The 12,285-nt window shown below is 45.5% G+C and overlaps 1 protein-coding gene across 1 annotated transcript; it reads right to left on the reverse strand.

Annotated features, from left to right (window-relative positions):
* Nucleotides 1-897: 897 nt before the first annotated feature.
* Nucleotides 898-6,170, reverse strand: KLHL38 (kelch like family member 38). Its single transcript, XM_026843114.1, has 3 exons — nucleotides 4,821-6,170; nucleotides 2,891-2,996; nucleotides 898-1,184 (listed from the first exon to the last, which is right to left on the reverse strand). Exons 1-3 carry the CDS (start codon nucleotides 6,168-6,170, stop codon nucleotides 898-900), a joined length of 1,743 nt encoding a protein of 580 aa, XP_026698915.1.
* Nucleotides 6,171-12,285: the final 6,115 nt, after the last annotated feature.

Raw genomic sequence — 12,285 nt, forward strand, 5'->3', positions numbered from 1 at the left:
CCCTTTTTTTTTTTCTTTCATGTATCCTTTCTGCTATTCCAGATTTCAGGAATTCCATCAGCCAAAGGGCTTCCTAACTAACCCCACTGCTATCCCTGATGCAAAAGGAGAAGAAAGATCCCTGCAAAACATGATCCCTTGAAAAAGAAGATGCAGACAATCTTCATTTCCATCCCACCTTCGCCTGCTCCTTCAGAGAGCGGGCAGATGGAATAAAAATCTTCCCTTCATGGTGAAAGAGGAGGAGCTCAGAAAAGTCAAATCTGCATCTTATTGCTATGTGAGAGTTCAGATCAAAGCATCAGCCTTTTGCTAATTTCTAATTTGATGTTAGGAACTTTAAAATTTTATTGCTTATGAGATGACTACCATAGCTAATGCAGGCAGCTGCTGCTGGGCTGGCTACAAGACTAGAGCTTGGGGCTTCCTATTCTAAATGCTCCCACCACTTGAAATTGAAAGCCTGGTCAGCACCGAGCAGCAAAGGGCCACGGCATGCAGCTGAGTTTGCATGTTAACAAATCTAAGTTACTCAGATCTTACTTTCCCTGGTGATACCAGCATTCCTATTCGGCTTTCATTTTAAAGTCTGTACAAGACCAAATCCTGCAGGTTCTTACCCAGTTTCTTGTTCCTGTTTTCTGCTGAGACTCTGGGTAAGGCCTCTGGGCTGGACTTAGCAGCATCACATGCAATACTGGTCAGATGAATACAGCATGAGCAAAAAGCTCATCACCTTTCTGGCAGAGTGTTCAGGGAATGACTAGTGCCACTGGTGCCTTCAAGGTCAGGAGTTTGTGTGACCCCATGAGGATTCCCCATGTGCTCTCTGCAGAGCAAGGTGAGTCCTTTCTGGGAAGGAAAGTACAAAATGTCCTGGGAAGTACCGAAGATCATTTATAGAAGTTTAGAACAGGGGACACACTGGAGTGTAAGACATGCATGGTCGAAGAGTTTGTGTGGCAGTTTTCCCTTTGCTGTCCATGTGTCTGTCTCTGGATCATAACAGTCCAAGGAATCCAAGTCCTTGATGACATTGTCCGTGGTGAGACATCGTCCTCCTGTGACGTACAGCTTGCTCTTGATGACAGTGGCCCCGTGATGCATTCGTCTGTCCTTCATGTCTGCACATTTAACAAACTTGTTGCCTTTTGTATCATAAGCAATTATTCTCCGGGTGTACCCTAAATGCAAAGCCAGAGGTGGAAGAGACAGGTGGGAATTAGCGTTTATGGCCACCAGAAGGAATGATAATCTATTTCTGCTAGTTTTCAATAAAACCTATTATACTGGTACATAACTTGGCCGAATGAAGATATCTAAGCTGAGAAGTGATGATGTGCCACAAGAATGCCTGTCTGGTCATAGCTGTCTACTGAATGGAGCTGGGTACTCAGTAGCACAGTGCCACCGGTGCTTGCTCCACTCCCAAAGCCCTTGGCGCCGCATCTGTGCTGGCCACCATGCCAGTGACCCAGTGGACAGCTCAGGGGTGATGTAACCTTGCGTATTCTGAGAGGTAAGGGCTGGTACCAGGGCCATTGCCCTGGAGCAATGGAGATGTTGAAGCCTGGTACCCAGCAATACCCTGCCCATGTATCCCTGTAGATAACCAGGAGTTCCCATGGCAAACAAACTACTTTGGGCCATTTTTTGCAGGCCTTGAAGCCACTTTCCCTTACAAAAATCAAGACCTGTCTTGCTTAGGCCAGCCTACCCCCCCTTTGTTATGATGTGACCAGTCATGCAAAGAGGACCTGAAATGTGATGAAAGCTGTTTTTTAGAGAAATTTTTATTTTTGTGGGTTTTACTGTTGTTGATAAACTAAGAGTGTTTGGCCAATGTTTTGGCATGGTGGTAAATAAAACCTGACCATGGTGAATCTCCCTACTTTCAAGCAAAATTGAAGATGTTTAAAGTTAACATGAATTTCTGTGGCTTCTGTTAGATAAATAAAAAATAAATTGAGAACTTAAATTCATCAGCAGCAGAGGGGTCAATAGAGGCCCTTCACATTAATGCATTTGAAGAGAGTTGAAAATACTGTGTTTTGGGCACTGTGATCTGAGGTCAGGGTAATCTTCTGCGCAGGAGCCTGATAGACTTGGACCATTTGACTCAGGTCTCCCCTATTCTCACTGCAAAGGGTAGCAGTGGCCTCCTCCTGGGAGGTGACATCATGTATGAGTCCTGTGTGATTTGGGTTCAGTCCTCTGCTCTGCTAAAACTCCCCTATGTTTCCCTTAAATAATCTAACACATACTTTCTTGTGCCAGCCTGTGGTCAGGGGAGATGCATTAAGGTCAGTGTGTATCTGTCTACCAATGAGATGTGATCCATTCAAGTGCCACAGGCAGAAGCAGGTTGAAAAAGACACTGAGAAGTTTCCCCTCTCCAAGCGTTTCACACCCATCTCTGGACATTTCTCATGTACCCCCAGGAGGCAGCTACACGACTGATCAACGCCTCATAGCCCTGTAAGCCCACCCACCCCAACAAGCTGTCCATGACCTTGAGGTAACCATGCTCTCCACCCTTGCAAGAGAAGCAGACATGGAAGGCCAAGCCGTGAGTCAGCAGGGGAGGAGAAGGCCCACCATGCCCTTGGCTTCCTCCCTTCTGCAGAGCTGTAACTTGCACTGGCTTTTCCCCAGTTTCCCCTCACCCAGGTCCTGCTACTTGGGGTAAGAATGTGCCTCGTGGAGAACTTGTCCCCACTTCCAAGTCCATGAGTCCCCATGAGAGATGAGTATGGAGTGTGGACACACTCCTCCTTTCCTTGCCAAGCTCCACATGGTTTTTGAGGGAACACCCCAAGCAGGAAGGCTGTGAAATCCCACAGGAGCGGGGCAGAGGTAGGTGGGAGGGAGGGTGAAGCAGAACCCTTACCACCTACGATGATAATTTGGTCTCCAATCATGACAGCTGGTGCACAGACATTCTTCACCACTCTGGTCTCCATCCGAAACCACGTATTCCTAGAAACATGGTAAACCTGACAAACAAATATACACATGCAGATGTTTATGTTGCATTTTAACTGGCAATTGTAATTACACAGGAACTTATGGTTTTTATTTTGTCCTAATGAATACAGTCCTCTGGCTTGAACTGCTGGAAATCTGAGAAGTTACCCACTTATTTTCCTAATATGTCCCCTTGGAAAGCGTTCTAGTTCTCCAGGCTTGTCTGCTCAGGAGATGCTAGCACACGCACTAAGGCAAGCTTCTCAGCTGTAAATCTTTGCATGGCCATTAAATCACTGTAACCTCTGGATAATGCTCTCCCAAAGTGCAAGCCATTTCATTTCATTTTCCAGTTATTCTGTATATTCCTGCCTTAGCCTTAGCAATTTCCTGGGCAAATAAACCTCAACTTCATATAGCTCTGCTGGCAGCCGCCGTGTTTGCCCAGCTGCTATATTTGTGCTGGTGGCTGGTATGCACTCAGATTGGCAAAGGGACTTGTTGATGGGACTTGGAGTGGTATCTAAGTCATCAATTTATGTGAGAAAAAGAGCTGTTGCCAGATGCTGATCATTCAGTCATCTGTATCTGGGTGATGCAAACTTTTATATCACGTCACCCGCTTCTTAATATAGCAAATATATCCGGGACATTTCCCCACTAACTGATAAATACATATCCTTCTTCCTGATAATCAAGTAGTGTTATCACCATAAAGAAATATTGCTCATGTGCTGGCTGCCATCTTAGCCTTCAATGATCCTTCCTAGTTAGAACACCTAAACCAGTAAAAAAGACTCGTGGGGAAAGTAACACTACAATGTTGGTAAACTTGATGCTAAAGCATCAAATCAGATAAGAAAAGATTTCATGTATTTTTTCCTCCTAAGAGAGCATAACTGCTGAAAGCAGGCATAGAGCCAGCAACATGTGGCAGGAGCCACAATTTTAACGCAACTTTTCATATGAAATAACTGTCAGTTTAAGTCCTGGCTCTTTGATGAGTGAGAATCTAATCGCTCTAATGATTGCAAATCTTTGCTTTTGCTGCAAGCGAGCAGGTGTGCAGCTGAGACCCTAGCTTGGCTGCCAAGTGGAAAGCACTAATTTTGGTGAGATCATAGAATTGTAGAATCACAGAATTGTTCGGGTAGGAAGGGACCTTAAAGATCATCTAGTTCCAACCCCCTGCCACTAGACCAGGTTGCTTAAAGCCCCGTCTAACCTGGCCTTGAACACTTGCAGGGAGAGGGCATCTGGGCAACCTGTGCCAGTGTCTCATGTCTCACCAACCTCACAGTCAAGAATTTCTTCCTTATATCTAATCCAACTCTACCCTCTTTCAGTTTAAAACCACTACCCCTTGTCTTGTCCCTCCACTCCCTGATAAATTGTCCCTCCCCATCTTTCCTGTAGCCACCTTTAAGTACTGGAAGGCTGCTGTAAGGTCTCCCCAGAGCCTTCTCTTCTTCAGGCTGAACAATCCCAACTCTCTCAGCCTGTCCTCATAAAGGAGGTGCTCCAGCCCTCATGCTACAGGCATGAAGCCAGGTAGAGGGGTTGGTTGCTTCCTGCCACAGAATCACCTGCAGCAGCCCTGACCCCAGTGCCAACCAGCAGCATTGCTGACTGATGCCCAAAGAAGCACCCTGGAGCTTGGACCTGAAAAACACTCAAAAGGAAAAGTGAAAGACTTTCAGTGCTCCCTGCAAACAAGACTTCCCTGAAACCATTTGTCAACTCATCCTGCCTCTTGCTGCAACTCACAGTGAAGTTTTTTGGGGTTTTTCATTTCTTCAGTAGGGTGAATACCTTAGATGAAACTGCCTACAACAAGCAGGACTGACCATTACCTGGATCAGCCGGACAGGGTTTTGCATAATGTCTTCTCCTCCAAAGAGGTAGACCCTCTGATCTTTGGCAGCAACAGCAGGGTGAAGGACAGCAACAGGCATGTTTGCCATGATCTCACAGGTGTTGTAGATGCTATCGTATCTTTCCACAGAATTCAGGATTTCCTGGTTTTCACCAATTCCACCAAAAGATAAAATATAATTTTTATATGCCAAGCTTCTATGGGAGTAACGTGGAACTAACATGTGCTCAACCAACCTCCACTGATTGAGTTTGAGGGAGTAAATGTAAATATTATCACTGACTGGGCTTTTCTTATTGCTGACAGGCATCCCTCCGAGCACATAAATATTGCTGTGTAAGCTCACTGCAGAGGCTTTGTACAAGCGCATGGGAAGTTTGGCCAGGCTTAGCCATTGGTTTGTCTTGTCATCATAGAGCAGGACATCCCTTGTCGTCTGCTGGCTGTCCTTCCTGCCACCAATGATGATGAGGAACTCTTGGTTGGAGTACCTGCGAGGAACGTGCATCATGGGCTTGATGTCAGGTGTGTTGGTGTTGTACAAGGAAAACATATGTCTCCATGCTGACTCAAGGATGCTCCTGCAAGTGGGTGAGGACTGAACGAGGGAGTCATTGGCGATGAAGTGGAAGAGGAAAGTTGGATGGACGTATTGAAGCCGGACCTTCTTGAACAACTCTTGGATGTAGCCTTGTCTTGCCTGGAGGTCATGCCGGATCCAGACCATCAGTGCCTCAAAGACCTGCTCCTCCTCCCCACAGAGTTCATCATCCCCAAGGTAATCGATGAGCTCCAAGGGACAAAGGTCCTTCAGGTCCTCAGAAGAAGCCACCTCAGGAAAGCATTTCAAAGCCATAGCCTTGGCTTTCTTATTCAGGCTTTGGCAGTTCAAGACTTTTGCCAGTCTGATCATGCTCAGACAGTTGTCAGGAGACAGCTTGTCTTGGAGGTACACAGAACAGGCCTCAAACAGCTTAGCATACTGCAGCATGGAGGCTGTCTCCAACAGGCACAGGACATTTTCAGCAGATATAAGAATCTCCCCTGTGTAAATGTAAAGGATAATCTGATCCAAAATCTCCGCATTGATGCCCTTCAGGGTGACTTTAGCCTGGCGACTCTCTCTGAAGTCATTACAGAACATCGCTTTGAAGTATGGACTGCTGGAAGCCAGCACGTTTCGGTGGCAGGGAATTTCGAAGCCCTCAGAGCAGAGGGTAACATCAGTCAGCATCCTGCTCTGCCGCAAAGCATTCAGCTGCCTCAGCAGTTCAGAAGAGAAATCCTGGTCTTTGAAGAGAAACTCTTCAGTGGATCCCTCCTCCATAGCAAAATAGGAGAGAGATAAATTCTGGACTTGGCAGAAAAACTCAAATTCTTAGCAGCTTTTATTGAAATATCCAGCTCCAAGGGAACAAATCAAGACTTTGATGTTGCTCTAAATATCCATTCACTGTTACACATAAAAACGGAACATGGGTAAGCACGGTGGGAAAATAGTAAAGAAGCTAAAAGGTCACTAAGACCCTTTAAAATTTTCATTAAGTTATCAGATAAGTTGCAGCTCTGAGGTCAGTACTGCCCGTGTCCCTGGCAAGAAGCAAAAGCACTGAAGTTATCTCACCAATTTGGGATGAAAGCTGGACAGATGAAGCAATCGGTTTGTTCATTTTAATCACATTGAATAAATGTGCTTAGACATTTATTCACTATTTTAAAGTATTAGCAGTTTAGTAGCTTGCGCCTCTTTCTTCTAGAGTTAGTCACTCCCAAAGAATGTAAATCTGGCAGAGCTGAACTCTGCAGCAGGGCAAAAGAAACCCTAGAGACTGGGAATCTGCGTTAAAATGGTTATTTATTAACTCTGCTTAGCTGTGGTTTTTTTATGTTAATCAGACACACAATGACTAAATTAAGTGCCAGGCAGAACAATATGATGAGTATCTACTGTCATGGCTAACTGCTCAACCTGCAGTGAAATGGTAGGGTAGAAACGTTTACCTTCTGTTGTCCTTCACTGCATGCACTTACTCTCTGTCGTTTATTCTCTGCTGAGTTTTTCCATAGCTAGAGCCTGGATAAAAACCTATAAACCCACAGGACGTTTCTTTCAGTTGGTAAGTGATTCATAGAGGGTGATTTCTGGATGTGTTTATTCTGAAGTCACTTTTGCCGCTTTCGGGAGCTGTGCGCAGGAGCGGCGAGGCGGTGGGGCATTGTATACATTCCAGCGCTAAGAATAGGCACACGCGGGCTTCTCGCTGTTATCACATGTGACGCTGCCATTGCCTTTTGCAATGACCTGGCCAGTACTGAGCATGCCCGAGTGGTGTTTTTCTGGCAAATGCTTACATATAATAAATAGACACGGAGAGGAAAGTTCACTTATAAAAGTCCTGGCTGTCCATTTGGAAACAGCGGCAGGACCCTGTCCTGAAATGCCTGGGAACTCTAGAAGCCTGTAAACAGTCTGCAATGCCTCGCACTAGGTAATGCACTGTCACTGTAGTTTCATGGAGAAGAAGGGAGAGAGAAGGGCTTCCAGGGACTCCAGTGGGATAGACCATGCCTCCACCTTATGGAGAGGTCTGGGGAGCATCGGCCCATTGCAGTCTGGTAGGAGATGCTGATGCACAAGGACCCTTGTGGCCAGGGCTGCCCGAAGGTGGGCAGGGAGAGCCCAGCTACATTTGCCAAGCAGAGAGTGAAATTCACTCTTGGAGAAGTTTATGATATGTTGTGGCCTTTTTTGTAAGGACCTCAGCTCTCTGAAACCTTTGGGAAAGAAATTCTCAAGCAGGTTGCTTGAGGAAGCTCAGTGTTATGGGTGGGAGGACTGGAGCGGGTTGCTGAAGTGAGTGCAGCAAGCTGGAAACCAGGGTCCTGGGTTGGCAGGCCCCAGGGTGGCACTTAACTCCCCAGCACAGACATCTTGATGGGGTCCCTAACTGCAGGTATCTGCACATGAACAAGGTGTCTGAGCTTCTCTTGCTGCCAGTGAGGTCTAGTCAATACAACTGAGTCTGATGAGTTATTCAGGTCACCAGTAAGTATCACCTATATCTGGGCAGGTGAACAGTCCTCCAGGCACTCCTAGGTCTCCAAGGTGCCCTGCTGCCTTAATCACATATTTAACACTCCCATACGAGTATCTGCAATGATGAAACTAAATCCATCCCTAGGGCTGGGATCTGCCTTGTGCCAGCAGAGAATCCTCCACAACCCTAGCTGATCCCTGACTGGGATCTCCAGCAGGTCCAGTGTGATGTGTCCCAGCTCTGTGCGAATTTCCTGCTTATTTCAAGAAAAATGGCATTGGCTGCCTATGTCTGGGTAACCGGATTGGGCCCCTCATCTATGTTGAAATTCCTCCCTTTGTTATGGGATGGGATTGGATTCAAAATGTCATTTCTAAGCATCTCTACCACAAGGAAACACAAGGTTAAAGCAAAACTCCTTCTCATATTTTCAAAGCCAAAGCTCACGGGTGAGTCATGTCTGCGTCTAGTCACAGCAAGGCAGATGAACGAAAATCGTTGGGAGCCACAGTGCCCTTATGTCAACTCCTGTGCTGCGCTGGTGTTTGCAGTCCTCCATATGTTCCTGCCCCCGCATCCTCGGCCAAGCAGACTGCAGGGATGGGGGCAGTCTGTTCCTCTAAAAACAGCAGCTTTGCATCACGGGTTGTACCGTATGTGGCCTTTCCCAGAGACTTTTCAGTGCAGCATAACGACATGGTGAAATGCCTGAAGGCTAGACAAAACCCCAAAGGCCCAGACCCGCATTAACGACAGGGTAGAGTCGGGCTGGCATAGATTTTTGGAGGCTGTGGCATTTTCCCTTCCCACACAATCAGTGTGTGTGGGTGCACATGTGTGTGTGCACGGCCAGGCAAGGTGAGGGAGGGGAAGGGCTTGAGCCACTGGACTTGATTCCTTCAGATGAGTCACTTTGAGTGTTAACATGGCAATGTTCAGCCTCTTCCCTCTCCTCGAGTAAAAAGGCAACCCGGAGAATAATGTTGGGGTGCTGGGGAAAATGCATCCTCCCCTCCTTACTTCCTGCCACCACCTCACCAGCTGGCCATGATCTTGCTATAAATATTTAGAGTGGCATTAAAAACCCAAAAGAGAATTTCTCTCTCCTTGTCCAGAGAACATTAGCTACCCAAACAAAACGCCCTCTCACTTTCTTTCTTGCTCTGTATGTATATGCTCTCGTTGCGGTCTGTTTTGATGATTGATTTAGCTTTATATCTGTGTTCTGGCTCTAACTCTTTGATGCATGTTTAGTTCTGCCTCTTCCTGGCAGTGGCTGTGGATTATTTTTTTAACCCCTAAAGAAACAAATGATTCTATCTGACTTCACTAATGACACTGTTTTATGGGGTTGGGGAAGGGTAGGTGGGATGTTCTTCTGCTTTAGATACTGATAAATGTGGCATTTATTTAGAAGATCCCAGGCTCCAGGGCTTTGCACAGTTATGCAAACTCCTGCTAACCCAGAGTACAGCGTGTGCTGTTTAAATAGCTTATTGCTCTCAGGGGGGTGGGGGATGCTGCTCCCTGCTGAGTCCCCACACAGGTCCCTGCCAATTTGGGGCCAAGGCTCTCCAGCAATAAAGTTCCTGCTGCCTGCTTTTATGACTCTCTCTTCTTTCTTTCCCAGAGATTATGGTTTCAGACACATCTCCAACCAAGTGGGCACATCAGCATTGCTTAGTTAGGACTTCCTTCATAAATAAACTAGAAGTAATTTTTCATGTCATATCTGAGAACAGTATGTCTTACATGGCCCCTACTGCTGCAGCATGACCCCTGGTGAGAGGGAAGAGCTGTTTCTTCTGTGGGACAGTGGAAAGTGTCTGAGAAAGTCTGTTTCTGAATGAATTCTTGAGGCACCCCCCAGTTATCAAGATCATACCTTTCCCCAAATTTGCAGTCTAAATAGTCAGGGTGACAAGAAAAAATATTCCTTATTATGGTGTTTATAAAACTGGAAGAGGGAACAAAACCCAGGATTAACATTCCTCACTGTAAAAAGAGACAATTACAGGGATCATAATTAATCAGATGCCATGAGCTGGAGAGGACGGGAAGATGCCCTAAGCAGCAGTGGTGGCTGGCTGGGGTGACAGCCTTCAGCACAGGCTGGGAGAGCAGGCAGCACCACCTGGGATGCTGTGTGCCATGGCAGTGTGGAGCTTGGTCAGTGGGCGCTGACCAGGCTAAGATGGGCAACTGACACCATTTTGCTTATTATATGCTGGAGGGGAGAGAAATACAGGAGCAGAAATGAAGACTAATATGTTGGGGGATTATTAGATTTATGTATTTCATATTTACACATGCATGTAAACATATATAATGAATATGTGCATTGAAAAAGCAAAGATATGTCTATACCAGCAAATTACTGTCAAGAGATATGTGTTTACTGAACACATATGTCTGTATCTCACCTAGCTGATACCACCAGAAGACCCAACTCCCCATGTGATGTCTGGGCCAGACCTGTGAAGGAAATATTTCCCCACACCAAGCCCTCTGTTTTGGACTCATCCTGAAGACCTCCTCACTGAAGAAGCCTCCATGAGTCCTGTCCATGCTTCTGTCCAGGTGGAGCCCAGCATGGTTTTAGTATTTGCTTCACTGGACTGTGAAAACAGCCCTTTGACCCTGTCCTCTAGCTCCCTGGTTGACATCTCAGGTTCACTGAAGGCAATGAAACTCTCCAAGCTACCAAGTAGAGAAGACATTGAAAAGTAAACAGAATCCATGTGAAAATAGGGAATTGATGGACAATTGTACATAAGATTAAGTACTTCATGTTACTTTGGGCAACAGAAATATAATTATTCACACGGCACTGCCAGGTGTGGTCTCACGCTCACAAACTACCTAATTCTCCTTGAGTCATGGGAAGATTGGATTGGGGAGTCCCTGGGAACTCACTTAGTGCAACCTCCTGCTCACAGCAGGGCTAACCTCAGAGTTAGATCAGGTTGCTCAGGGACTTTTCAGTTGAATTTCTGAAATCTTGAAAGACTGAGATTTCATAACCTCTCTGGAAAACCTGCTCCAGTCCTGAACCACTATCCTGGTGAAGATTTTTTTCTGTATGTCAGATAGGAATTTCCTTTGTTGCAACTTGTAAATGCTGCCTCTTGCCCACAGAAACATCTGCTAACTTCCTTCTGCTGCTACTAGTTGCCAACTATCTCGTCTTCTTCCTATTCTTTAAGTCCAGATATCCTTATGATCCTTCTCTCTCATTCCTCTGTAACTATTTCATCACTCATTTTCTATTTAGCTGCTCAGAAAATACAATTTCCCTGAGTGTCCTATCCCCACAGCTGTCATCCACATTGGTATGATACTTAATTCTGAACTAAGGCTTAGTTTAAGACTTGAGCAAATTGGGGTTTGGTTCTGATTTTGTAGGCAAGGTAACAGACTACATCTGTAGACACTGCTCTTGAAACATAAACTTGAATTTTGAACCCCTGACCTAAACTTCTGTTACAGAGGCATAGGGGAGAAGTTTTACAGTATTGGAGACACAGAGCAACCTCACAAGTGTCACTGCCATCACTATATGTATTGTGTGCAGATAAAGAGATATAGCATGTAATTCAATAATGACTTTGGCCCCGTATGTGTGGGTGTGAAGATGTGTGGGCTCCTGGCTTGGTTTCAGGCCAGTCTTTAATTAAAGAGTGAAAGATTAAGATGAAAGCAATTGTACTCTTCCTTCTTTAGTCAGAATGACCTACTAGCATTAATTAAAACAGTCTTCAGGCAAAAATAAATTTGGCTGCCAAAGTTATGTGCTTCACATTAAATAAGGTCATAGCTGGGTTTAAAGTGTGCTGAGTTTCTAGAGGTTTCGCAGAAACCACTCATATAGCTTTGGGCACTTTTGTTGGAATATTTTTAAACAAATCCTTTGCCTAAACCAGTTCCTTCATGTGCATTTCAGACACCCGCTGGCTTTTTCTTCAAACTACATCATTTCAGAATGGGTACCTGCCAGCTTATCTTGGACTGAACATACAGTGTGACCTCCAGAGGATAAAATATCACCAGGAACACTGGACACCTAAGTTGATTATTCATCTATCCTTTCTATAGTCTCTGGTTACAGGAACCCCATAGCAACAGCAACAAGAAGATAGGCAGATCCTGTGCTGCTCTGCTCTTTCTGGGTCTGAACATTAAAATGCCTTTGATAAAGGCAAATTTGGAACCAGATGGTTCATTTCAGGTTCAGGATCTGCCCCTGATATTTTTAGGTTGCTAGAAATGTTGCCAAAGATAGATCAGGCCTCTAAAATGCTGGAACACCCTGTTACACCTGTGTGACATACAGATCATCATTCTTAAAAGCCCTCCATCTTTCCCATCTTCCATTTATTTTGCACCATTTTTACAGACTATAAC

This window comes from Athene cunicularia (assembly GCF_003259725.1).
Source record: "Athene cunicularia isolate RWA chromosome 2 unlocalized genomic scaffold, athCun1 chr2_part1, whole genome shotgun sequence".
Lineage (NCBI taxonomy): Eukaryota > Metazoa > Chordata > Aves > Strigiformes > Strigidae > Athene > Athene cunicularia.

Excerpts from the sequence above, each read along its gene's own strand:
- KLHL38 (XM_026843114.1), bottom strand. The coding sequence starts at position 6,170 with ATGGAGGAGGGATCCACTGAAGAGTTTCTCTTCAAAGACCAGGATTTC. Across the intron at positions 2,997-4,820 it reads ACCCTGTCCGGCTGATCCAG|GTTTACCATGTTTCTAGGAA; the intron begins GTAATGGTCAGT and ends TTTGTTTGTCAG. Across the intron at positions 1,185-2,890 it reads CCAAATTATCATCGTAGGTG|GGTACACCCGGAGAATAATT; the intron begins GTAAGGGTTCTG and ends CTTTGCATTTAG.